The sequence below is a fragment of the Quercus suber genome, unplaced genomic scaffold, assembly GCF_002906115.3.
Source record: "Quercus suber isolate HL8 unplaced genomic scaffold, Cork oak 2.0 scaffold_609, whole genome shotgun sequence".
NCBI lineage: Eukaryota > Viridiplantae > Streptophyta > Magnoliopsida > Fagales > Fagaceae > Quercus > Quercus suber.
The window spans coordinates 65,247-92,992 of NW_027070052.1; the positions used below are offsets into that span (position 1 = coordinate 65,247).

Consider the following 27,746-nt stretch of genomic DNA (forward strand, 5'->3'; position numbering starts at 1 on the left):
CCAGTTTGATCTATCCAATTGGCTAATCACAGCCGGCCATGTGGCATTGCGAATTGAGACTAGAACCATTTTGTTATTTACAATACATAGAAATTTATAGAATTCTTAGAAAATTTATGTAAAGAGTACGTAGGAGAAATTTGTATGGAGTATAGGCAGAATGGATATGCATTTCGATAGAAAGTGTTATGATCAAAAGGAATTGTATAGTTGGTAGTTTTTATATCTGTGAAGCGGCCACAATAGAACGGGAGGGAGATTTTGGCAGACTAGTTACTAGTAGAGTAGTCCCTTTGACCCAAAAAATTCATTTACTGCCATAATAAAAGTGTAAATTCTACATTTTAAGCATCACTATCGTAATAATTGAGACATGCACAAGTCACGTTGAATATGTAACTCTCAAATGCCAGCATGAGAATGCCCTTGAAAATGAATTTTGCCATTTCTGACCCAGAATTTTGAGAGTAATCCCTGGTAGGCTACTAAAAATTTTTGACGTTTCAAAGGAAATGACCGAATTAGTCATCATTCATTGGCAAGCGTCCAATCCATGGTTCACAATCAGCTCAGGAAAGAACGCAACCACCTACTCCATAAACATATCTCAATGCCAATGCATGTTTTCAACAGGTATGCAAAGAAACAATCATGTGTCTATTAATAGACAGAACAAGTATGAACATGTAGACTGCATCATTGCATGCTCTCTCTCATTTTGAATTCCCTAAGAACAGAAAAGGTAGCTCACTTTTTTCCAATCCAGGACCAACCAAGAGCACCAACTTCTGAGCTTCTTAGAGTCTGTGTTTAGACTTATTGTTCCAATGGAGAAAGAATCAAGTCAATTTATTGCAGAAGCAACCGCCACCCAAAACATGGAAGTAGAAGCTGATGAAGAATGCAATCCACTAAACCAGCCACTCCTCAAGAGAAGCCGAACGCTTTCCTCCAATCCACTGGCCATGGTTGGAGAGAGAGTTACCTATATAGAAAGCTTGGACTATGAGTAATAATTACTAACGTCATACCATCTCATTATTCTTAGAACTCAGTTCTCTTTCTCATCTTCTATCTTTTCAATCCTTCCTCCAAGAAACATTTTTGTGGAAGAAACGTGAAAGTCATTTTGATGCAGGATCAATGAGAATGACCTATTCAAGCATGACTGGAGAAGCAGATCCAAAGTCCAAGTATTGCAGTATGTATTCTTGAAATGGACACTTGCATTCCTTGTTGGACTTCTTACTGGTTTAATTGCCACTCTCATCAATCTTGCGATTGAGAACATTGCTGGCTACAAGCTTCTTTTCATTGTCCACTTGATCCAGAAGAAAAGGTTTGATAACCATTTCATTTCAGTCACAGCTCCTATAATCAGTTTTGTGTAATCTATTATGTCAATGGCTAGGATGCAAATCTTCTTTATTGGTTTCTAATGCGGTGCAGGTTTTTTATGGGATTCATCTATTTCACTGGGGCTAATTTACTTCTGACAATGGTTGCTGCTGTTCTCTGCGTCTGTTTCGCGCCAACAGCAGCTGGGCCTGGGATACCTGAAATCAAAGCTTATCTTAATGGAGTTGATACTCCCAACATGTTTGGAGCTACGACATTGATTGTCAAGGTGTGTTGCCTTTCACATATATGATATTGCCTGGATATTTTTAGTAACAGAGTACGTGCTAAAAGCCTAAAACTGAGAAATTGATTTTGGAGGAACAATTCTAGTGGGCTACATTACAGGAACACTTCAATGTGGCTAGCACCAGATACTACAGGTTTCTTCCAGTGGGATTTACTTACCAATCAGAAATCAATTCATGAGTTCTATTAACTATATAATTATTATTTTCCTGTCGTTACAGTGTTAGGGGCTGTCAATGTTTGATAATGTCCAATGCCTGAACATAAACTTCTGTAATGTATTGGTAAATGTTTACTTTTTTTAATTCAAACTTTAGTAAGTAAATCTAAGGACAGTTAATAAAATATATCCGTGGGGAGAAGATTTTTTTTATTTTTTATTTTTAAAATAAGAGTTACTGAATTATTTTTTATTTATTTATTTTATTCCTATTCGAAGAGTGCATAACTGCATGGATTCCACCCTAGCCAATCACAACATACATTTCATCATTTTTATAAAAAAAAAAAAAAAAAAATCATAACGTACATTCAATCACTTTAATGCCTCAACTTGGTTACAAGCTTACGTTACTAAGTTTGGCAAGGTTTGACTATTAAATATATGGACAAAGTGTGACTACATATTTGGTTGTAAACAATGACTACTACTCTCACAAAAAAATTATCATGGCTACATATTTTGATAATCTAGCCGTTCAGTTGTATTTCCTTTATGCTCTTATTATGCATGTTAAATTTTATTTCAATAAGATGTTATTTACTATTTAATTTAAAAACTTATTTTTTATACATAATTCTAAATTACAAAAACTTGAAATTAAATATTTTACTGATTACATAACTATTAATTTTTTATCTTTTGAAGTTTTTTCAAGTATAGAAAATATAAAAAGAAAGAGATTAAATTCAATAAGGACACAATATTTTACATCCTCTAATCTCAATATGCTATGTCATTATTTCACAAATAGTTACAAACAATCAAATAGGGTGTGCCACACAATCAATCCTCACTGATACCTATCAGAAAACCAAAACTTAGCAACGCAAACTCAAATCCAGATAGTCTTCTACGGCCTTTGCTCCAACCAGCAGCAGCCCATCTGGCCATCTTCATCAATGGCGAGTTCTTGGGAGGCGGAGGACAAGGAGGAGCATGGCTGAACTCTATTTGTAGTTTTTCTCCTTCTTCATCCTCAAAGCCTTCCACGTTGTTTTCTATATGCCTATTTTAAAGCATGAGTTTTTGTTTCCAATTTGCAACAGAGGGTGGTAAACTCAGGCTATTGTGTGAATGTTTGTTACTGGGTTTGTTTCACAAAAATTTATTTTCAATTCTTCACAAGAGATATGGGATTAAAGGGTTCTTGGTAGGGATGGTAAGGGTGTGTTGCATTTGCTAGGAAATTGGTATCAATGAAGCTTTCTAATCCCAGATTTGACTTTTGCGTTCTTGGCAGGCCATGATGGTCTTGATATGACCCAAGAAATCGCCGACGCCGTTGATGAAGATGGCCGGATGGGCTACTGCTGGTTGGAGCAAAGGCCGTAGAAGACTAGCTGGATTTGAGTTTGCGTTGCTAAGTTTTGATTTTCTGGTGGATATAAGTGAGGATTGATTGTGTGTGGCACAACCTATTTGATTATTTGTAATTATTTGTGAAATGATGATGTGTCATATTGACATTGGAGGGTATAAAACAAGGGTTTTATACCACGTCCTTGTTGAATTTAATTTTAAAAAGAAAATGTAGATTAATGGTGGATTTTTAAAAGTTCTCATCTAATAAGAAGATTTTTTTTTTAAAGAAAGTTTCAACCTACGACGTCCACTCTTGATGATAGCTCTTTATTATTAGACCAAGACACCAATTGGTTTTTGTTGTAGGTGGGAATTGAACCTCAAATCTCTTATTCAACTATTAGAGACTTTACTAGTTGAGCTAACTGGAATCTACTCATCTAATGAGAAGATATTGTGTAAGTTTTTTTTTTTTTTTTTTTTATCGAGTTTCAACCTATAACGTCTGCTTTTGATGATAACTTTTTATCATTAGATCTAGGCCTGTCCACGGGTCAGATTTATGCCCAACCTGGGACCGACCCGATCACTTCGAGTCTTTGATACCTGGACCTGCTGCCAACTAGCCTAAGGCAACGATTTGGGTGGTCGAATGTCACCGGTTTATGGTCAGGTCTCGGTCGGCGTCGGAATGTGCGAATCGTCGCCGGAATTTGTAGAAATTAGTTGGATTTTGCTGAAATTTGCTGGTTTTTGTTGGATTTCACCCGATCTTGAAGAGATCTTGGCGGATCTCAACGAGATTAGGCCAGATCTTGAAGAGATCTGGGCAGATCTCACTGGATCTCGACAATGATAATGATGCATGTCACAACACTCTCGAGGTCAAATCCCAATCTACGAGAAAGAGAGTCCTCCTTTAGGTCATGTTCTTCAGAATGAGGGTCCATTGGGTATGGGTAAAATGGTTTTAGGTACATTTTCACTCCTTTCATTAGGTTTTTAATAACTGATACAATCGTTGCCACAAATAGGACGAGATCTCATCAGACAAAATCAGACTCGCGAACCTTCTAATCAGTAGAGAACAACAACTTATGGTGTATTTTTCGGTTGGGTTGGTTTAAATCGGTTTTTCATGCTCAAACCCATCAATTGACTCGCCGGTCTCAGGTTTTGGAGGTAGAGACTTGCCGTCGATCATCGCTGGCGTCGGGTTAGACGGTTCTTGGGCCGGATCGGCTGGTTTGGGCAAGTTGATCGGGTTCCGGGTTTGGTTGGACACCCTTAATTAGATCAAGACATCAATTAGCTTTTAGTGTAGGCAGGATTAAATCTCAGATCTCATATACAACTATCAGATATTTTACTAGTTGAGTTAACTAAAACTCATAGATATTGTGTAAGTTTGTAGCCAAATGTTATCCTAAATATATAATATATAATTATTATAATTACTAATATGTACTTATTATGATTGTGTTTTTATATAGAACTATTTCTTTTTATGGGATTTGTTCTATCATTTAAAGAAAATATGATGTGTCAAGATTCTAATTGAGGGTTTAACTATATAATTAATTTTAATTAAATTAAAAAATATATTCTTCTTTTAAAAAAAATTAAAACATGCTCCCTTTGTCCCAATTTGTTTGTCCTCTATTCTATTTTGGGATGTATACAAAATATTGTCATGTTTCTAAAATTAAAAACTATTAATTTACTAATTTCTTATCATGCCCCACTTTATTTCCAAAAACTTTTTTGATAAATTTATTTAAAGGTAGTTTTGGAAACTTAGACATTTTTATACAGCAGAGAAGACAATAAATGATGTTTCCTTAAAAATTTGGATTTTTAAATCTGGACAAACAAATTGGGATGGAGGAAATATATATTAGAATATTGACGTGTAAAATTATGAGAACTCAAAATCTTGTGTGGTAAAATATTATAAAGTATTATAAAGTTAACCAAAAGTCAAACTCCTTTGGTTTTATATACACTAGACGCAGCCCCTCAGAATGCGTGGGACAGTTACAATCTCTCTCTCTCTCTCTCTCTCTCTCTCTCTCTATATATATATATATATATATATATAGTTAGGTTCAAGTTACACCTGGTGTAACTTTAAATAGTGTTACACCACCCAATATTTTGTAATTAGATATGAATTTTGACTACTAGATTATATTATCTTCATATATTTTCCATACTTACAAAATTTAAAGATGATCAAAGATCAACAGTCATGTCATCAATCAATTGTTTAAATTCAAGTTTTTGTAATTTAAAATAATGCATAAAAGATAAGTTTATAAATCGAATGATAGATTACATCCAATTGGCATGCATGTTAAGAACATATAGAACATGTAATTTTATAATTGGATTTTCAAAATATGAATTCAATAATAAGTTATTACGTGGTGTAACATTGTTTAGAGTTACACCAGATATAATTTAAACCTAGCCCATATATATATATATATATATGTGTGTGTGTGTGTGTATATATATATATATAGTAAAAAGTTTGGTGCTTCTTCCAATTACACAACAAAGTCATCAATATAAAGAGCTTTATGCAGTTTTGTTTTGTCATATTAACTATTTTGAGCGCTTGTATGCAAATATATATGATCATTCTTATTAGAGAATAAAGGTGACCATAAATTTATTTATGAACAAATTTCTGCTATATATAGTATGTTAATTAAATAGGTTATACATTACAAGAAGAGCTACACAGGTCAATACAAAAAAGCTTTCATGTGCTCATGTTATTCATTTAAAAGGTTAAAAGAACCATAGTTATAGCAATCTCCTAATGTCTATCTGATTTAGAAATTGGTCTTCAAATAAATTATATCATATCAATACTATGGTTTTAAAAACCAGTATGGTCAAAGAACTAGAAAAGCTCTCAATTTCCAATTTTGACAAATTTTGAGGGTTTTTCCAAATCAGATTAGTGCCTGGTTCCAAGTTGAACCAACTAGTCCAGTCTGATTTTTTAAAACTATGATCAAAATACTAAAATTGTGTAATTCACTAAAAAACTAAAGTACAAATATCAAATAAGGGAAAAAAAAGAACATTAAAAAATGATAATACAACAAATCATTAAATTAAATAATTAAAAAAAATAATAATATTACTTTTATCATCTATATATTTTTAATAAATTTGGATTTAGAATAGGTATTCTCCATCCAAACTTGTCTTTTCCCGTTCTTAAATAAGTGTAGTGAATTAGATTGACATGGACAAAAATAGACTAAAGTGGACAGAATAGACCAAAGTGGACCAAATCATCGACCACATCACCAATTTCTTTTTTATTGATTTGTTCTTCTATTTTTTTTTTATAATACTAAATATATTAATCAATTGAGTTTACACATTCAACTCAGACGTTTTTTTTTTTTCCTAATAATATCTTGGATGGTTTAATATATTTAATATTATAAAAATTTTAAAGGAACAAATCAATTAAAAAATGGTGACATGTCCAATGTTGTGGATTTCTCAAAAATCCAGCAATTTAACATAGATTTTACTAGTTGATAACCTATGCAATGACAAAATTTAACACTTTTTTTTTTGTCTAAACATGAAAGTTATAATGTGAAAATTTATGTTGTCTCTTGCTTGTTGAGCTCCCAAAACCATGTCATTTGAGGGTGAAGTTTTTTAGGGCTTAAAAACCCTACAATTTGCTACGACTCATGATTAGTGTAAGTGAAGTCCAGTGCTGGATCAATGGGTGAGACAAATAGGCAATTGCTTAAGGCTTCCAGTGAAAAAATGCCCCCAAATTTTTATCATTAGAGAAAAGAGATAACCCTGTACCAATGGAAGTATTAATTAAGCCTCAAATATTCATCAATAGATATTAATTAGTTTTTTTTTTCAAAGAAAAACTCGTTAAAGAAAATTCTTTTCTTTGGCTATGGCAATGATTGTTTATTTTTCTTAGTTTTAGAGTGTAGAACTCATTAATTTCCCACTTGTAAATAAATTTATGCTCAAATTTTATTTAGAGATATCAAATATATAATTTTATCAAAATTTTCAATCAAAATTGTTTAGTATTTGGTTGCTTCACTCAATAAATAGTGTTTATTTTAGTTATATAGTCATTGAGTAATATGATGAATTTGTTTTAATTTGTAATTTTGCATCTAAAAATATATGTTTTGAATGGAAAAAAAAAGTTATATAGATCTTTTATTTTTTGTAAAAAAAAAATAGATCTTTTATTAATATTTAAAATATAAGAATAAACCTCAGTTAAAGTAGTCGTCTTAAACTCTATAATGCCTTGTGCCAGCCCAGTCAACTCTTTATAAATTTGCAATACGAGTAATCTCATGATTGTGCAGATACATTTTCACTAAGTCTATCCGTTTATAATACAATAGTACCAGCAGATTAGGATCTCTCAAAACAAATAAGTGGTAAAAAAATTTAATTATGCATGTTACCTTATTAATTTAATTTTAAAAAAGTTATATTATCAAATAATAGGAAGTTGGATCGAGCTCCAGATTGGTTGATTATATATATATATATATATATATATATACATAGGACAAATGCATCATGAATTTCATTATCAAGACCAAAAAAAAAAAACCCACACATGGCATTGGATGATAAATAGGAAAAACATTTTTTTATAGGAGAGAAATAGGAAACGTTATTTGGTCCTCTTGGAATATTGCAAATGAAGAAGAGGCAGACATGTGGGGTCAATAAACCCATGTTGATCCGACTAAATAGGCATAATTTTAATAACCAATTAATATGCTATGAAACTATGGATAACGTGTGGCCTTTCAGGCACTTGAAGGGCCAGTTTGATCTATCCAATTGGCTAATCACAGCCGGCCATGTGGCATTGCGAATTGAGACTAGAACCATTTTGTTATTTACAATACATAGAAATTTATAGAATTCTTAGAAAATTTATGTAAAGAGTACGTAGGAGAAATTTGTATGGAGTATAGGCAGAATGGATATGCATTTCGATAGAAAGTGTTATGATCAAAAGGAATTGTATAGTTGGTAGTTTTTATATCTGTGAAGCGGCCACAATAGAACGGGAGGGAGATTTTGGCAGACTAGTTACTAGTAGAGTAGTCCCTTTGACCCAAAAATTCATTTACTGCCATAATAAAAGTGTAAATTCCACATTTTAAGCATCACTATCGTAATAATTGAGACATGCACAAGTCACGTTGAATATGTAACTCTCAAATGCCAGCATGAGAATGCCCTTGAAAATGAATTTTGCCATTTCTGACTCAGAATTTTGAGAGTAATCCCTGGTAATCCCTGGTAGGCTACTAAAAATTTTTGACGTTTCAAAGGAAATGACCGAATTAGTCATCATTCATTGGCAAGCGTCCAATCCATGGTTCACAATCAGCTCAGGAAAGAACGCAACCACCTACTCCATAAACATATCTCAATGCCAATGCATGTTTTCAACAGGTATGCAAAGAAACAATCATGTGTCTATTAATAGACAGAACAAGTATAAACATGTAGACTGCATCATTGCATGCTCTCTCTCATTTTGAATTCCCTAAGAACAGAAAAGGTAGCTCACTTTTTTCCAATCCAGAACCAACCAAGAGCACCAACTTCTGAGCTTCTTATAGTCTGTGTTTAGACTTATTGCTCCAATGGAGAAAGAATCAAGTCAATTTATTGCAGAAGCAACCGCCACCCAAAACATGGAAGTAGAAGCTGACGAAGAATGCAATCCACTAAACCAGCCACTCCTCAAGAGAAGCCGAACGCTTTCCTCCAATCCACTGGCCATGGTTGGAGCCAAAGTTTCCTATATAGAAAGCTTGGACAATGAGTAATAATTACTAACATCATACCATCTCATTATTCTTAGAACTCAATTCTCTTTCTCATCTTCTATCTTTTCAATCCTTCCTCCAAGAAACATTTATGTGGAAGAAACTTGAAAGTCATTTCGATGCAGGATCAATGAGAATGACCTATTCAAGCATGACTGGAGAAGCAGATCCAAAGTTCAAGTATTGCAGTATGTATTCTTGAAATGGACACTTGCATTCCTTGTTGGACTTCTTACTGGTTTAATTCACTCTCATCAATCTAGCGATTGAGAACATTGCTGGCTACAAGCTTCTTTTCATTGTCCACTTGATCCAGAAGAAAAGGTTTGATAACGATTTCATTTCACAGTCACAGCTCCTATAATCAGTTTTGTGTAAATCTATTATGTCAATGGCTAGGATGCGAATCTTCTTTATTGGTTTCTAATGTGGTGCAGGTTTTTTATGGGATTCATCTATTTCACTGGGGCTAATTTACTTCTGACAATGGTTGCTGCTGTTCTCTGCGTCTGTTTCGTGCCAACAGCAGCTGGGCCTGGGATACCTGAAATCAAAGCTTATCTTAATGGAGTTGATACTCCCAACATGTTTGGAGCTACGACATTGATTGTCAAGGTGTGTTGCCTTTCACATATATGATATTGCCTGGATATTTTTAGTAACAGAGTACGTGCTAAAAGCCTAAAATTGAGAAATTGATTTTGGATGAACAATTCTAGTGGGCTACATTACAGGAACACTTCAATGTGGCTAGCACCAGAGACTACAGGTTTCTTCCAGTGGGATTTACTTACCAATCAGAAATCAATTCATGAGTTCTATTAACTATATAATTATTCCCATAAAAAAAAAAAAAAAAACTATATAATTATTATTTTCCCGTCGTTATAGTGTTAGGGGCTGTCAATGTTTGATAATGTTCAATGCCTGAACAACATAAACTTCTGTAATGTATTGGTAAATGTTTCCTTTTTTTAATTCAAACTTTAGTTAGTAAATCTAAGGACAGTTAATAAAATATATCCCTGGGGAGAAGATTTTTTTATTTTTTATTTTTAAAATAAGAGTTACTCTATTTTTTTTTTTTTGGCTGAATAAAATAGGAGTTACTCTAGAGTAAAAGATGTACATGATGTAGTAGGCAATGTTAGATGCCACTTTACTATGTCAGGTCTTTCCTCTTTTACATTTGTTTATCATTAGCTAAGCGGCCTGAAACTTTTTCACTAGTGTAGATAATTGGAAGCATTGGAGCTGTCTCTACTGGACTAGATTTAGGGAAAGAAGGGCCCTTGGTACACATTGGCAGCTGCATTGCCTCCTTACTAGGCCAAGGGGGGCCTAATAATTACCGGCTTAACTGGCGCTGGCTTCGCTACTTCAACAGTGACAGGGACTGCCGTGATCTAATTACCTATGGTGCTTCCTCAGGAGTTTGCGCAGCTTTTCGAGCCCCAGTGGGTGGTGTCCTCTTTTCTCTTGAAGAGGTTGCTACATGGTGGAGGAGTGCCCTCCTCTGGAGAACATTCTTCAGTACCGCTGTTGTGGTGGTGGTGCTCAGGGCCTTTATTGAAATATGCAATTCTGGGGAATGTGGACCTTTCGGGTCAGGAGGGCTTGTTATGTTTGATGTGAGCAATGTTACTATTAAGTACCATGTGATGGATATCATCCCAGTTGCTGTAATTGGCATTATTGGTGGAGTTTTGGGAAGCCTTTACAACTATTGTCTTCACAAGGTCCTCAGACTCTACAATCTCATCAATCAGTAAGCATCATGTCCAACTCTTCGTTCTCTTTAACTCTTTAATATAATGCAACAAGAGAGCACAATTCAGGCTAAGTTAGGCCATTTTGCAGTCAAACATAAACTTGAAGTGAGGTAACAGAGACAACCATCAGACCACTAAACAGCTACACCTAGATGGCCCAATTTCTTCAAGTAATTTGATTCATGCCATCCAAAATTTAACCTACACTATGATTGTCACAAGGACCTAACTCAAACTGACCTGAGTTTTCATATCTAGATTTCATTGTGATAGCAATAATTACTATTATTTTGTTTATGGTGTTGCAGGAAGGGAAGAATCCATAAGCTCCTTCTCAGTCTCACTTTCTCACTTTTGACCTCAGCTTGTCGATATGGTCTCCCTTTTCTAGTAAAATGCAGGCCTTGTGATTCCTCCGTTTCAGAAACTGAGTGCCCCACCAATGGAAGGTCAGGCAACTTCAAGCAATTTAATTGCCCTGATGGTTACTACAATGATCTAGCCACCCTACTTCTTACTACCAATGATGATGCTGTCCGAAACATCTTTTCCGCAAACACTCCTTATGAATATCAAACCTCCTCTCTCCTAATCTTCTTTGCACTCTATTGCATCTTAGGACTGTTTACCTTTGGCATTGCTGTCCCGTCTGGACTCTTCCTCCCAATCATCCTCATGGGCTCAGGTTATGGCCGCCTCCTAGGTCTTGCCATAGGGTCTTATTCAAATATTGACCAGGGGCTTTTTGCTGTGCTTGGTGCAGCCTCGCTTATGGCTGGCTCAATGAGAATGAGTGTTTCACTGTGTGTAATATTCCTTGAACTCACCAATAACCTTCTCTTACTACCCATAACAATGATTGTCCTCCTAATTGCCAAAACTGTTGGAGATATTTTCAATCCAAGCATCTATGAAATTAATACTACACCGTAAAGGCCTGCCTTTCTTGGATGCACATCCAGAACCATGGATGAGTAACCTCACAGTTGGTGAGCTTGCTGATGCAAAGCCACCAGTAGTCACTCTCCATGGAGTGGAAAAGGTGGCCCGTATCGTGGATGTACTGAGAAATACTACACACAATGGTTTCCCTGTTGTAGATGATGGCGTGGTGCCACCATTGGGAATAGCCACTGAGGCAATAGAAGTACATGGTATAATCCTAAGAGCTCACCTTCTTCAAGCTCTAAAGAAAAAATGGTTCTTGAGAGAGAAAAGGAGAACAGAGGAGTGGGAAGTGAGAGAGAAATTTAACTGGGTTGATCTGGCTGAGAGGGAAGGAAATATTGAAGTGGCTGTGACAAGTGATGAAATGGACATGTACATTGATCTGCATCCTCTCACCAATACAATGCCTTACACAGTGTTGGAAACCATGTCAGTGGCAAAAGCTATGGTGCTTTTCAGGCAGGTGGGACTCCGCCATTTGCTCATTGTACCTAAGTATGTAGCAGCCGGGGTGAGTTTTTCAACTTGATAATTTACGCAACACACCATATTTATGATATGAAATGGAAATGAGTGAAAAACATACCTGATAGTATGCTCCATTTCTAGGTGCCTCCTGTTGTAGGGACCTTGACCCGGCAGGACTTAATGCCCTACAACATTTTGACTGCATTTCCCCATTTGGCAAGAACAATGGGTGGAGAAAAGGGGAACTGAGTCTCTCCTAATACAAATGGCACTGGCACATTTCTCAAAGCAACACATCTCTTCCTGTTTCTATTAATTTTTTTTACAACTTATGATTCTTTTGTCAAATTCTAAAGGTAATAAAATAGATAATGCAATGATATCAAACTTCATTTTACTGTAACTGTTCTATTTTATACAAATTTCTTCAATGATGAACAAAATTTTTTTTGAATGCAACAATACAGGGGAACCAACTATGACAATTGCTTTCTAATTCAGACATCTCTCATCTATATGACTCTTTTTGCATGCAATTTGCCCATCTCTAATAGTTGCATCTTCTTTGTCTACTCTTAAGTGCAGTTGGATATTAGTCCATCATGCTTAATCCATAGCCCAGTGTTCCTTACAAGCGTTTCTTCTTTTTCTTTCCCAATTTCTTTTTCTTTAGGCCTCCTTGACCCCTCTTGAACACAGCTAAAACCTCAATGCTGCAAGCATAACCCAAAATTAATTGTCATGGACATATTTAATGCTTCAAACTTGACAAGAACATAGTCCTTTGAAGTTCTTAATTAGCTACCTAAAAACTAAAAAGTGGCTAGAAATATAGATTCAGTTTGTATAGTCAAGCAAAGCTGTATGATTGCAATATAATTTGAAATCAAAACAAGTAACACAAAGTTACATTCAAGATGATGTACTCATAAAGGATCGATTCACTGTTGGGAGGGCAAGATAGAATGGAACAAAAGAAGAAATCAATACCTCTGGGTGCCAGGAAAGAAATTATAACCATGGGCTTTTTCCAAATGCCATGCCTTACTAGACAATAATAACTTGCAATCCTGTTAGAAAATTGATGCAAACTTAGCTAACAAAATAGTCAACTTAAACTTCGGAATAATCAAAGAAAACACAAGCAGTGGGAAAAAGTATAATCAAAGCAGAATCTAATCTGATTCCATGGCATTGTATCACATCCACTTTGACTGAGGAAGTACCTCTTTGAAGCTTTCCCACCCACAACTTATATAAATAAGAGTTTCAGGTAGTGCTTGACTATCCACTGAAGTTGTTTTGCTTCCAATCTGAACTGAATCTTCCCTTGCACGCAAAATCCATGGTCTCTTTTCATCTTTGACCTCATGTGGACTGAAGTTGACATACAAATCATAATGTATTAATAACTTGCCAAGTTCTATGATTTTAACAGTCTTTATAGGGGCCATTATTGAGATATGGTCTTAAATTTATCTAGGGAACTACAAAGTGTTCCAACCTTTCAGATGATGATTTAGCTTTATGCTTCACTGATTTTATATTCTGTAATGCATCAACAAGAGATGTGTCCAGTCCTTTTCTGGGAGGATCAACCACAATTACATCAGATCCCACCATCCAAGAAAGAGGTTCCTGTTTACTTGTAAGTACATCATTGAATTAGTCCTGAACCATTCCATAGCTAAATCAAAGGCCAAACACTAAGATTATTCTATACAAGCACCATTTCATTTCCTGTAAAATAAAAGAATTTCATGTCGAAACAAAAACATTATTGCTATAAGTATTAATCACATGTGGAATTATCATAAATTCCTTAAATTATGGGTTAAATGCCCACCTTTGAAGCATCTGCATGATGCCAACTGATGCTGCTATCTACAATTTTTGGTAGGCGGTCAGCTGTCTTCTCAAAAGATAACTTTGATTCCTTATTAATCTCAATGCATTTGACAGACCTGAAAAACAATAATAACAATGAGTTAGAAATTTTGAAAACAAAGAGTAAAACTCTAGGCCCCTGCACATTTATAACTATCTTGGTTCTTGCCTGCATTTTCTAGTGGCTGCTAATGATAATCCAATTACGCCAGCTCCTGCATACAAATCAGCAACAGATGCTCCAAAAGGAACATACTTCTGTAACTTCCGGAGCAAGATATCAAAAGCCTGAAAATAATTAGCATTGGACTGAATATTATTATTATTATTATTTGTGTCAACATAAGATAAAATTATGCATGTCTTGCTATCAAGTTCTAGTTATCTAAAATATAAAACTGAAAATAAACCTAAACGATGCAATAAAACATAAAAGGACAAAGAAACTTGGGCATCCCAAACAAAAAGGCAGGATCTAAATCCCAATACTCATGTTCTTTATGGCTTTCAGCCCATAAATCCTATATTTTCAAGGAATTGATGCTACTTTGATCCACACGTCCATTGCTGTCCAATATTTGATCTAAAAGAAAGAATATACATGCACAATTAAATAAGAAGAGGGGTTTGCTTGATTAGAAAGCCCATCTACCCGTGTATTTGCTTGGCCAAAACTGGATGGAGCCAAGGCAATATCAATTCCTCCAACATGTTCCCAAAAGTCTCTCTCTCCTAAAAGATGCCTCCATCTATTCCCAAAAATTATCTGCATCATCAGTTAAACATTCTTAGTTCCACAAATTCCAATCTTTTGAATAAATACAACAATTTGTAAACTATCCTAACATATTGCATAGCAAATGAGTACATGAGAGAATACAGTAAGTCTTGCAGTTAAGAAAGCAGATCTTAAACTGAGATGACCTGCATTAGACGTCATAATTGTAAAGGAAATACTAACCATTGTAAGATTATACCCAGGAAGTGAAATATTCATTTCCCTTTTAATTTCAATCATCTCCTTAACATATTATCCTTTCCGTAGGCTTTTAAAACCCAACATTAACAGTCAGTGTCAAAAGAATATTCAAAGCATTTGAACTTTCGCTCTACACATTTTCTTCCCATGACACTAATGCAGAAAGCACACAATTCTATGCTAAAAAAAAAAAAGGTTTTATTACAATAGAGGAGCTGCTTTAGATATGCTCAATTGTACAACTGTTACCACTGCTGATTGTGTTTGACAATCTGAAACATCATAAAGTACACATAGAACAAATAAATCATGACATGCTATGCATAAAATATACTCTCTTTAGAAAAGCATTTTAACTCACATTGTTAGTTGATGTCTGAAAGTTAGCCCACACAGAATGGATTAAATGGACATTGCTCTTTGGTCCACCATTTCTCCATAGAAACTGCCATAGTTACAAAAATATGATAACAAAAAAACAAACCAAAGAAAAACACCTACAACGGTTACAAGAAAACAAAGCAGGCTGGTAAACCTCACATTGGCCAAGGCATTAAGTTTTTCAGAATTGGGGGAACTCTCGTTCCTCGAATTCCAAACCAGAGAGACTTGTACTTTACCTGGGAACAATTATAAGTTCATTAATTTTAAATCTTAATTAGTCAGTGTTAAAAACTCAAAAGAACAAGGCAGCATTAGTATGAATTCAGCTAGTAACCATTTCTATATCTTTCAGAGGCCCGAAGGGATGTGTTGTATGTTGTCACCGCCATCTGCACACACTCACACCACTAGTCAAATTCCAAAATTCTAAAAATTAGAACCACTGCATTTACAAAACATATCCACAAAAGGCCTTATTTTCCCCGCACGTCATTTGAAATAGAAATGTACCATTTCACGGCGAAGATTTTATTTCTTTATTAATCTAGATAGTGTCACGTCATTTAAAATTAGTTATCATCCCGTAGTTAGTAGCATTACTCACTAACCTGAACATATCGCAAATCACCCGTTCCCTGATCCTCATCATATGGCTCAACATTCAACTCAGTAATTCCTAAAAAATTATCCAAAAGAAACATATATTATAACATTCACCAGTTAAACTTAACACCTAGTAAAACAACTTATTCAAAACAAAACTAAGCTTTTTAATTCGTAATTTTTCTTTACCTCGTCTAAGCAATTCGACTGCAGCATTAATGTTGGGATGGTGAGCTGCACAACACAACACAACACAAAAGCAAAGAATTAAACTCCAACAACAAAATTTAACACATTTATTAATCCAAAATTAAATTGCGAAATTACCTTTACATTGAGGAATGTCTACTACATTGTGAGTACCCTCCTGATAAAGCCCGATAAGTGGGCTTTCCGCGGAGCCGCGAACCGCGAGTTTTGCACGGCACCGCCATTCCCACTGAAAGCCAAAAACAAAGGCATTAAAATGAATTTTCAAAAAGCCCTAGAAATTAGCCGGGGGTGTTACAAGGTGTACCAGTCTACAAGTATCGAAGGTGAAATCTGAGACACCGAGGGTGTTGAAGAAGTCGGTGGCTTCGTCGACGATGATCGGACGGTGGAGATTGAACTCGTGAGTGCACCCGGAGCACCTGAAAATTAAAAAATTTATTGAAACAGTTAAAAAGAAAAGTGGGCAGTTATTATTCTGTTAATAAAAAAATGATAGTGATAAAGAGAGAAGGGTGCGTACGATTGGAAGTGAGGGCAATGGAGGGCGCAGGTTAGCGAGGGAGGAGGGGTTGGGGGCAAAGAAAGGGATGACGTAGAAGGAGGGGAAGGGTGGGTGCGCAGTGAGCCGGGAGACGCGTGGCAGGTGATGAGAGTGAGAGAGGAGGGTGGGCGAGTAGAGAGGAGGCACAGAGGCATTGTGAGTCTAACAGTGTGCGGAGCTTGGCTGCTCCTGCTCCCTGGTGTGGGCGGGAATGGATAATATGCTAGAAACTGGAACTTTCTGATAATTAAATATCTTTTAAGGATTTAAATTTATTTTCGTTAGAATATGAGTTTGACTTACTTTATGACATTTTTGCGAAAATGAGTCTGATACAAATTTTGGTGCGAAATTGAGATAGTGTATATGATAGTGGTACATAGTAAAAAACACAATATATATATATATATATATATCAACCCTGTAAAACATCTCTTTTGTAAAATATGTGGATCTTACATGTTGTGAGAGAAATATCTTATAAGATATCTTCTTTGTAAACAATTATTCAAAATCGAAGTATAAAAATTGCACCCGCGTAACTTTTCATTCTTTTTCACAACTTTTGAAATGACTTATTATGTCATCTTGGCTCTTGTATTGCACATTTCATGTAAGTGAGAAAAGTTAACATCTCATCAAAACTTAAAAAAAAAAAAAAAAAATTATAGTCCAAGGATTGACATCAAAAGTGAATTTTTTAATCTCAGCCTCACCTTATTCCTTAAATAGTCTACCACAATCTTCCTCCTATCACAACCTTCTAACTTAAATAGTCTACTCATGGACACACTTTTCTTAACACCTAATTTCATAACTTATTGACGTGTATGATTGTAAGTGATTGACGAAAAGTAATGAATCCATATAATAAGTAATGAGTAGAAAGTATCTACCACTCACAATAAATTGTGAAATTAGGTGTGCAACTAAGTATGTTCTTAGATTTACTCACCCTAAATAGACAATTACACATGTATATATTTAGGGACTTAGTCCCTAGATTTACTTACCCTAAATAGATAATTACACATGTGTGTGTATCTATATATATATAGAGGATTGGTCCGGACTTAAAAAGGAAAATTAAATGAATAATTTAAGCAACACATCCAATTTCATAATACCATAAGTGATGTGCAATTGTGAGTAGTGTTAATGCCCACTCCGATTTACATAAACCCAATAATTTTTGTGATCACTCACCCTGACATAACTCAAAAGCGGTAAATTTTGGTGTGAAAAATGTTTGTCCATAGTATAAGGCGACCCAAACTCCAAAATTCATAATGTTGACCTACTCCTAGAGATATATAAAATATAATATATTCCTCACAAATTCTAAAGGGAGTAGCGGCTCGCGAACTCAACGGGCTGATCTGATCGAGTGATTGTGTTTCATTCCAGATTCGTGAACCAATAACATCTCTTGCTCTTTTAAATTTCCTTGTCCCCTACAGTCATGTCCTCCGAATTCAAATCTCAAACCTCCTCCTCTGCAATCATACCACCACAGCCAGGAGAATGTGAAAACTCATCGAAGACCATGAGCAAGAAGGCAGACCAAAAAGAAGCCTCCACCGCACGCAAGGCTAAGCAACAGAAGGTGATAATACCAAACAAAGATGGTGAAAATCTCGTGGGGTTATTGCATGAAACTGGGTCGAAAGAGATTGTGATATTGTGCCATGGTTTCCTATGCACAAAGGAGAACAACACTATAAAGAAGCTAGCTCTTGCTTTGGAAAATGATGGGATAAGTGCCTTTCGCTTCGATTTTGCTGGTAATGGAAAGAGCCAAGGATCTTTACGCTATGGTAGGTATTGGGGAGAGGTTGAAGACTTACGTGCTGTGATTGAATACATTGGTGGAGTAGCAAATCGAGCTGTGAGTGCCATTATTGGTCATAGTAAAGGGGGTGATGTGGTTCTATTGTATGCTTCTAAGTACCATGATGTTCATACAGTTGTGAATATCTCTGGTCGTTTTGAGCTGATGAGAGGGGTTGAGTTTCACTTGGGTAAGGCCTACATGGAAATGATAGAGAAAGAGGGGTTCATTGATGTTAAGAACAACAAGACAGGGAGTGTTGTTTATCGAGTGACTAGGGAAAGTTTGGTGGAGTGTCAAGGAACAAATATGGGTGAAGTGGGTCCTGGGATTGGGAAGGAATGTAAGGTCTTGACGGTGCATGGATCCGCTGACAAGATCGTCCCTGTTGAAGATGCACTGGAGTTTGCAAAGGTAATAGCTAATCACAAGTTGCATATAATAGAAGGTGCAGAACATGGGTACACAGCACAGCAGACAGAGTTAGCCACAGTTGTGTTGGATTTTGTAAGGAGGGCGACACAGCAGGATTGTGATACAAACAGCTAAACATGATCAGAAGGATTTTTAAGAAGATTTTGATTTTTGTCGTTGTCATTGTCTCAGTTATTATTAAACTGCTGTCTTGAATATTATTCCAATACCAAATTACCGTTTACTTTTCCTGTGTCTATAATCACGCAGTTATGATGATTAAGGACAGTCTCCACATCTCATTGCAAGAAAAACGATTACGTAGAATTATCTGAAATTTCAGTTTCTTATCTGTACTTGCTTAATTAAACTGGCAATCATCTCATTATGCTCTGTTGAAGATTCTTAGTAAAATATTTGACAACATAAATGTACCATAGAAAGGAAAATAGCAGCAAAGCTGGCTGCTATGAAATTCATATAAATGCATCTGCAGATCTTCTGTCTAGTAGTTTGAATAAAAAAACCTAATTCAAAGGCATAGGCCAGTCCTGTTATGCCTCAAAATCTTCACATTTCAACGATCACTGATCAATCATCAGTACCAAAATAACGATCACCAAACTCACCCAAACCCGGTATGACACGGTATTCTTCATTCAGAGAAGCATCAATCTCAGAGGTGACAATTTTCAAGGATGGGAACCTTTTACTAACACAGTGAATTCCCTCAGGGGCCTGAAGTCAACATAACACAGTATAAGTTGGTGTATATGGACATTGTAAGAAAATGAGTAATTAATTTGCAAACAGCAAGGAAATGACTTACAGAGATGAGGTTTAGAAATATAATGTGGGATTCTGGTACACCTTTCTGTATGAGTAGTTCGATTGCTTGGTTTGCAGAATTCCCTAGAAAGGCAACAAGATAGATTTCTAATCATCAGCATGCAAGCATAGCATCAATAGAAAACACAGAATATCCCCTAAAAGATAAGCCAGATCTTAATATACCGTGGCTATTAAGCAATGAAATGTACTGTATTCCACACTATTTATAAAATTATATGCACATCCATCACATATTCAATTATTCCATTGGACAGCTTAACAGCTCTGCATATACATAGAAAAAGTCTGATATAGAACAGTTAACAAGTACAGAACTTTGCAGCAAGGAAAGATAGGAGGCAAATACACCAATTAAGCATGAACCAAAAAAAAAAAAAAAAGCTTGAACTGCCAGACATTGGATGTAAGGCTCAAAAGAAATTCAATTAACGAGAGTAGGATGTGCAGGCAACACAAGGCGAAGCTGTATAAACGCATGAAGACAGAACAGAGCAAATGATCAAACTTTGTAAGCAGAATTGTTTTTCTTTCTTTAAAATTTATGAAATCTCCTTCCTTTCTCACATATACCATCTCCCATTCAATAAATAATCTTTTATCCAAAGTGAAAAAGAAATGAAAAAAGAATGACAAAAGGTTTTAAGAAATGCACTTCTGTTGACCTATTCTTACATGATGCAGTATTGGCAGAAATCAAGTAAAGGAAAGGACAATAAATTTTTATGGAAATCAAACAAGTACCTGTAGCAAGAACTGGGTCTAGAAGCAGGACATGTCGTTCAGATATATCCTTGGGAAGCTTCTCATATATAAGCTGTTTAAAGCGAGGTGGCAAATCTACTGTTAAAATTAATTATATCCAATTCTTAAAGAATAGAAAGCATGGCTCTAGTTCAAAAGCAAATTATTTCTTCTACAAAATAACACAATTACCTGCTTGCCATTATCTCCATCACGATGAATTAAAATTTTTCCAATTTTTATTCCTTTACAGCATGCACGCAAGGCATTTTCCATGCTTTCACCACTATTACATAACAAACAAGAAAAGATCTTAGCATTATAAAAGAAGTCACAATACTGCAAGACAAGTTTCCCATGTTGACGGGCTAATGAGAATCTAAGATTTTTCATGTTTACTGTATAAGATGGATACTCGGACGCAAGGCATGTCTTGAATATACAAGATTCATTACTAGAAAACTAAAAACTGCCAAAATCAATACCTGATCCAAAGCTCACCTTCGAACGATGGAAACCCCACACAATTTCTTGCAAAAGTCAACCCCAGTATATACCGATGCTGAAATAGAAGAATAACAATACTTCAGAGAAATTCCCCCTTTTTTTTTCTGATGAATAACAAAGAAGTTTATTAAACAAAACACAAATTCAAGTAGTCAAGTACACATGTAATGTACAAGAGAAATGATAAAAATACTCTGAGAGCTCTAGCTCACACAAAAACGGATCTCAGAAGTAAAAGTTTAAGCTGAGTCAAAGGAGTTTTAATTCCCTATAATATCCTAGCATTAAGATCTCTCCAAATACCCCACATCAAACAAAGGATAGCTTTCCACACCTCTAGCATTTGATGCTTCTTGTAACTGCCTCTTCAACAAGTCAACATCTCCTTCAGAGACTTAGGCCTCACCCATGGTACATGGTTCTCAAGTTTAAGCTGAGTCAAATGAATTTCAATTACCTAGAACATCCTAGCATTACGCTTTCTCCATTTACCCCACAACAAACAGAGCAGGAAGGTTTTCCACATCTCTAGCATTTGATGCTTCTTGTAACTGCCAACAAGTCAACATTTCTCTAGCAATGTTGCAATAAAAAAAGTGTGCCAGCACAGACATGGTTCTCAAGATTTTTTGAGTTTAACATATTAACCATGTGTTAATCTATAATTTAAGAAAAGGTTTGCATGCAAAAGAATCCTGGATTGTAAAATGGTCATGAAATGACAACTACGAAACAAGTTTATGGACAGAAATACTTCACACTCTCCAGATTGTAAACAATGCTAAGAAAAATGAAATCTTTAATAAGTGCTTAAACAAGGTGGGACACAGGCAGACATGAGCACTTGTCCTCAAGCAACCAACATGCTTTACTATTATGAGAATTGTACAAAAATCATAGATTTAGGAATTTACTTCTTGTATACTTGGGTTGTTCCCCCATAGTGTCTTCTAATGAATCAACTAATTAAAAGAAGTTTACAGGTTAGAACAATTTGAGAAAATTGAACAACCAGTTAGCACACCTGTTGGAGTAACTACTTGCTTCTCAGTGAATGGCAGATGGCCAAGGCCATGCTCCACAACCTGAAAAATAAAATCAACATTAAGCAGTTGCATTATGCATGTTATCAGACACAGGGTACTGACACTCATGTCAATTATGAGCTTCAGCTAAGCCATGCAGCAGAAAGTACCAGACGAATAAGTCGATCTGAATAAAATACAAAGTCATGCTTCGATATTTCCCGGTCTCTAATCAGCGTATGCATACCCCTTATCTGCAACAAGGGTCACACATATGAGTAAACAATGACTGAATTGCATATCAGAGTGTAGGGTGTACGGTAGAAATCCATACAAAATCTTAATATTCAACCATTGTTGTGCTATTGCCATTGCCTGTTGTCTGTTTAAGATCTGTTGATGTACCACAACACAGTTACTGGATAGATTATCTAGTCCTCAGAGAATGCCACATGGTATGCATAATAAAGTATGCCATTCTAAAACTAACAGGCATGGAATCAACCATAAGGCGAATGATACTATAATATGAGGGTAAGGGATTGGTTATACTCTTTTTTCTGTTTTAGTGACAGTATGCCAAGTCAATCATTCACACCATCCAACCTCTATCTCTAGTAACTCTTTGCTAAAACTCAATTTTTTTTTTTTTGCTTTTCCATTCGAATATTTAAAAAATAAAAAAAATAAAATAACCCTCCATTTGGCAATTACCTGGGGCAGGTCACATGCCACATGGTGACTTGTTTGACTATTAATCTAACATACTTTCTTTTTTTCTTTTTTCTTTTTTGATAAGTAATTTATCTAACATACTTTCAATATCTTCAAACTACTAAACACCAACTTTAACCTCGTCTAATGCCGCTTTTGTATCTATTCTACTTCACCAATCATTATTGACTATAATTTGAGGCTATGAACCATCAATGGAACAGGAACTGTCTTGTTCTTAGAATAGAGAAGTCTAGGCAATGCCCATCAAACTTTCTTTTGTCTGTCCATAAAACAAAATCTTTCTGAAGAGAAATTTCAAAGGTACAAAAACATAATAAGTTAATAACACAATCACACATACCTGAAATGTCGACTGAATGACATACACATTGGGGTATGTTTTACAGAGGTCATGCTGACCAAGCTTAGTTCGGATATGTTGCACAATCAAATCAATGGCAACATGATTATCACCTCCCCGGGGAATAATCACATCAGCATACTTCTTTGATGGGAGAACAAAATCATCAAAAGCAGGTTTGACAAACTTTGCATACTGCACAATTAACATAATTCTTTCAATGTATCAATTATAATATTGTCATATGTTTAAATATAATAAATCTTCCGAAGCACAGGATCAAAATTTCCCATAGTTCACAACCAAAAGTTACCAAAGTAGCAACATCAATGTAAATACATGTCAAAAGGCCCAAAACCATACAGTGCAATGTGTAGAAGGTGGATTGAAATTAAAGCTAATGCAGCTTAATAAATGAGCTGCATCCTTGTAAGCAGCCTATCACCATATTGCGATAGTCAAGGTACTCCAAACTCAAGAAGCAAATGAAAATAGTCGTGGATGTTGGATAATAGTGCATTGTGCTGATGTTGCTTTTGAAGTGATAGGAAAATGCTTGTGCACCAATACAATTATGATTCAATAACACATCATTTAAATGAACTAAATAATGTTACATATCATGGAACTTGAAAGATATGCTTCTGCTAGTTATAACTTAAAAATCTCTAGGGAAATTTTGGGTAAAAGCCAACTAGAAAGAGAGATATCACTAAGGAACTTACCTGTTCAAGAACAGAGTTTATGTCCCTGCCCCTCTCAACTGTGTCACGTCTTATTCTACGAGCAAGCCTCACATCAGCATCTATAAAGCAATCATTCACCAAAAATAATATAGTGAGGAATTTGAGAAGGAGAGGGTGAGTAAAAGAGAAATGCAATTAACAATAAAAATTATAACCAGTCTCTATTAGTCTGTTAAATGTTTGGAAACATAGGATTGAAAATGAGTCAAGCTGAGGCTTAGTTTGGCTCATTTTATTAATGAACAAGCAAGCCACCAAGGTTCTTCTAATGTGGAATCTACACTTATTATTTCCTTGATATCACATTGCTCATTTGTTCTTCCCCAATGGGACTTTGAACCATAATCAAAGTTGCATATCCTCTATTTCATAAGAAGCAAGGGATTGTACCTTCCCAAAAATCTTCCCTCACTATATCCATGGTTCATAGGTGCATGTGCTATGTAAACAGCCCACCACATGGGTTCATATTGCTCAATGAGATGTATTATCAATTTCTCTATACAATTTTATCTAATGACAATATAATAGCATAAGGTATAAAGCCTAATGATAAAATGTAGTCCTCATGGGGCTTCATTCTTTGCTTAGCCAATCATGTTGAATACATTCTCAAAGTACTCATAAGCTTGACGAGCATCTAATGATTTGAGGTTGAACTTCAATTCTAGGCACAAGTCAAACACAATTTAACCCAAATCTTTAGGTGCCTTTCATCCAGACAATGTCAAGCCTTTAAGCGTTTGGCTTGGCACAACTTGCTTGCAATCACACAAACAAACACCACACACAGGTAATGCAGACCCAGGCTTCTCGGCAATTTTTGGAAAGCAACATCCAGATAGCTTTCAACTCATATAACTAGGGACACCATGTGGGAGATGTTTAGAAATACCTAACTCATCCAGACCCTTATTGCCATTTTTAGATTGATATGCATCATATAAATAAGTCATAGGCGCTAGCTTTTGAGTGTTAACAATCAAAATGCTTCCCTTAATATAGTTAGTAAGAAAGACAATATTCTTGTCCACCCAAATGCCAAACGCACCCCAAAGGCCTGCAAATAGTGATCGACTTGTGACTGTATAGCTTGAACAGCAACATATAAACTTCCCAATCAACTCTAGAATTCCCTAAATATCTCAACTGGTTGGGAGAAAGAGCAACGTTAAGTTCAAGAACTATACATATTTTTGATACATATACAAAAATATAGCAGGGAGATTGCAACAAGAAAGTCTCCCGTAAAAAAATTAGCTCTAATAATAAAATTGATAAATGACAATGACAGAATACAAATGAAATGATGAAGATGAGGATAGACAACCAGATGAAAGGAATCAAACCAGTATCAACAAAAATCTTCATATCCATCAGGTTGCGGACACGTTGGTCATGGAAAACCAGAATCCCCTCTAAAATAATAACATCAGAAGCATTTACCTGGCAAATAATTTTGATTTAGTTTTTTTGAAAAGCAACAAGACTAAATCTTGGCAGATCAAAAATGGATAAACTCAATTTAACTATAAATTGAGTTTTATCAAGACAATTTATCATTCTCTCAGAAAGTTAACAACAGTAAATCCTAAAACCTAATGTTTATTCAGCTCAGACCTATGTTGACTCTACAGTGTCCATAAACCAATTGAAGGGAAAAACCAATAAGGGTTCAAAATGTTGTGAAGTCAGTACCTGCCGAAAACTATCCTTGCAGCGCCGATGTATCTTAAAGTCATAAATCGGAACCTGGTAAGGTTGCCCATCTTTGAGATTTTGAATGCAATCCAGAAGTTGCTCAGTATCAAATGCATCTGCGATCAACAACCAAAACAAAAATCAACAAAACTTGTTCAAAATGATCTCGAAAAACCAAAACACTACCAAAAGAAAAATTACATCACAAATCATGCAAAGTTATGCGTAACCACAAATAAGTTTACCAGGATGATCAAAGTTATATTCATTCACACGATTGGATTCTTCAGCAGTCAAACCTCGGTAAAACGAGTCCTATAACATTGCCATACCAAATAAACCACAATATTAGTCAATATCATACCAATAAGTCTATTGACACAAAACTTTCACAACTATTGACAAGGTCTATTGTTGATTGGTACACGCCAATGAGCTATAGCTCAATTAGCACTTCTTTCTGTCATAATAATGGCGAGATTGAGAGTTCAAAACCCACAGAGTGCGATTGGTACATAACAAAAGTGATGTCAGTGGCAGGTGTAAGCGTCACTTAAGTTGCTCAAATTACAATTTTCCACCTCAACAAGTTGTACACAATAAAAGTGGTGTCAGTGATAGGCGCACATGTAACTAAAGTTGCTCCAATCACAATTTGCCACCTTAACAAATTGTACACGATAAAAGTGATGTCAATGATAGGCACATGTGTAACCAAAGTTGCTCCAATCACAATTTGCCGACAAAGTGTACATGATAAAAGTGGTGACAGTGATAGGCGCATGTGTAACTAAAGTCGTTCCAATCAGAATTTGCCACCTTAACAAGTTGCGTGCCTAGCATTGCTTGTAACATAATGGTTCCTATTTCTATAACAAGAGAGAAATTGCAACCTGATTGACGAGCACGACACGGTGATCATGGAGTTGCTGGATGATCATGTCACAAACGGTGGTCTTACCCGAAGCCGTACCGCCCGAAACTCCTACTCAATTACCGAAACAATAATTAACAATCTAAAGCAACGAATAAGTACAAAATAAAACCCTAAGAATATTGCTACGAACGTAGATAAGCAGATGTGGATTTCTTCCTTTAAAGCACTTTCTACTCCAATCTTCAAAGATCTAAAGGAAAAATGAGAGCGAATTTTGGTTTTGAAAATCAATATTGAGAAAGTGCGTAGTGCGATGTAGAAGCAAGCAAAAAAGTGAGAGTTGTAAAGGAAATTGTTTAATTCATAAAAATTGAAGAAATGGAAGTGAGTTTTTAGAGTTGAGAAGTGGAATTTACCGATGACGAAAGGCTGCCTGGGGGCGTTGGAGTCGGTTAGAGCCGATGTGGAGAAGGCGGAAGCGGGAACGGGGGAGCGGTGAGCGGCGGGGGAAGAAGTGGAGGAAGACGGAGGAGAAGAGCGGAGTCCGTCGAGACGGAGGCCGGAGAAGTGGGGCCCAGAAGCCGCCTCCATAACGTAGTCAATTGAAGTCGTTTCCTCTGGCATCGCTTCTCTTTCTCTTCTCTTCTTCACTATCTGATCTCTCTCTCTCTCTCTCTCTCTCTCTCTCTCACACACACTCTCTTTACTTCAGCGGAATTCAAATGAGAAGAGTACAATGCCGGAAGAAAATCCTAAATACACTGCCTTCTTTTCATGCCACTTTTCACGCTCTTTTTTTCAAGATTTTTCTTTTCCTTTTCAAGATTTTTAAATACACGTGCTCGGATCCCCTTGGTTGGTTGATATTTATATTTAAATTGGTTATGCTATCCATTTTCATTAGAAATTTGGTAACACTTGGATAATGGGACTTCAACAGACCACGCTTATTTGGCCCTTAACAAACAGATTATTAACAGAAATGAAACGAAATCAGACATTTATGGTTCTGATCGGTAGATCTCAAATAAGATTCGTCTATTAAAACAAGTTACCCATATGTTTTTTACTGTCGTCAATTAAGACAAGTTACCCATATAATGTTAAGCATCCATATCACTAAAT

At 35.7% G+C, this 27,746-nt stretch overlaps 4 protein-coding genes across 5 annotated transcripts; 2 read left to right on the plus strand and 2 right to left on the minus strand.

Annotated features, from left to right (window-relative positions):
* Window positions 1-697: 697 nt before the first annotated feature.
* LOC111991952 (chloride channel protein CLC-b-like) lies at window positions 698-12,565 on the plus strand. The gene is given in 7 exon segments (XM_065765133.1): window positions 698-1,009; window positions 1,139-1,339; window positions 1,450-1,627; window positions 10,290-10,822; window positions 11,135-11,744; window positions 11,746-12,285; window positions 12,384-12,565. Coding segments are annotated over 7 exon segments (2,352 nt in total). The 5' UTR covers window positions 698-827; the 3' UTR covers window positions 12,492-12,565.
* Window positions 12,566-12,619: 54 nt separating this feature from the next.
* LOC111991953 (uncharacterized) lies at window positions 12,620-17,102 on the minus strand. 2 transcript variants are annotated; one of them, XM_065765132.1, is made up of 15 exons: window positions 16,829-17,102; window positions 16,613-16,727; window positions 16,423-16,534; window positions 16,285-16,329; window positions 16,101-16,168; window positions 15,827-15,899; window positions 15,649-15,728; window positions 15,470-15,553; window positions 14,782-14,895; window positions 14,299-14,417; window positions 14,089-14,206; window positions 13,747-13,880; window positions 13,469-13,619; window positions 13,233-13,312; window positions 12,620-12,955 (listed from the first exon to the last, which is right to left on the minus strand). In XM_065765132.1, exons 1-15 carry the CDS (start codon window positions 17,002-17,004, stop codon window positions 12,871-12,873), a joined length of 1,554 nt encoding a protein of 517 aa, XP_065621204.1. In that variant the 5' UTR covers window positions 17,005-17,102; the 3' UTR covers window positions 12,620-12,870. The 2 variants fall into 2 exon arrangements, with proteins under 2 accessions (XP_065621204.1, XP_023879528.1); XM_024023760.2 differs by having other exon boundaries at window positions 15,827-15,881; window positions 16,829-17,101.
* Window positions 17,103-18,133: 1,031 nt separating this feature from the next.
* Window positions 18,134-19,356, plus strand: LOC111991931 (uncharacterized). The gene has a single exon (XM_024023738.2). The coding sequence runs from the start codon at window positions 18,312-18,314 to the stop codon at window positions 19,227-19,229; it is 918 nt and encodes a 305-aa protein (XP_023879506.1). The 5' UTR covers window positions 18,134-18,311; the 3' UTR covers window positions 19,230-19,356.
* A 99-nt stretch (window positions 19,357-19,455) lies between these two features.
* LOC111991930 (uridine/cytidine kinase UKL1, chloroplastic) lies at window positions 19,456-27,433 on the minus strand. Its single transcript, XM_024023737.2, has 14 exons — window positions 27,038-27,433; window positions 26,638-26,729; window positions 25,990-26,059; window positions 25,742-25,860; window positions 25,393-25,489; window positions 24,023-24,102; window positions 23,298-23,492; window positions 22,390-22,473; window positions 22,219-22,279; window positions 21,189-21,249; window positions 20,880-20,973; window positions 20,688-20,760; window positions 19,924-20,006; window positions 19,456-19,832 (listed from the first exon to the last, which is right to left on the minus strand). The coding sequence occupies exons 1-14, from the start codon at window positions 27,243-27,245 to the stop codon at window positions 19,686-19,688; spliced, it is 1,464 nt and encodes a 487-aa protein (XP_023879505.1). The 5' UTR covers window positions 27,246-27,433; the 3' UTR covers window positions 19,456-19,685.
* Between the last annotated feature and the right edge of the window lie 313 nt (window positions 27,434-27,746).

Bases quoted from the DNA above. Each gene is read 5' to 3' on its own strand.
- LOC111991953 (XM_065765132.1), bottom strand. From the start codon at position 17,004: ATGCCTCTGTGCCTCCTCTCTACTCGCCCACCCTCCTCTCTCACTCTC. The intron at 14,418-14,781 runs GTAGATGGGCTT...AATTATTTTCAG, and splicing joins TTGGCCAAGCAAATACACGG to GCTTTTGATATCTTGCTCCG. The intron at 12,956-13,232 runs GTATTGATTTCT...TTATGCTTGCAG, and splicing joins TTCTTTCCTGGCACCCAGAG to CATTGAGGTTTTAGCTGTGT.
- LOC111991931 (XM_024023738.2), top strand. From the start codon at position 18,312: ATGTCCTCCGAATTCAAATCTCAAACCTCCTCCTCTGCAATCATACCA.
- LOC111991930 (XM_024023737.2), bottom strand. From the start codon at position 27,245: ATGCCAGAGGAAACGACTTCAATTGACTACGTTATGGAGGCGGCTTCT. The intron at 25,490-25,741 runs GTACTGACTTCA...ATTATTTGCCAG, and splicing joins GCAAGGATAGTTTTCGGCAG to GTAAATGCTTCTGATGTTAT. The intron at 23,493-24,022 runs GTAAGTTCCTTA...TTAATTGTGCAG, and splicing joins TAAACTCTGTTCTTGAACAG to TATGCAAAGTTTGTCAAACC.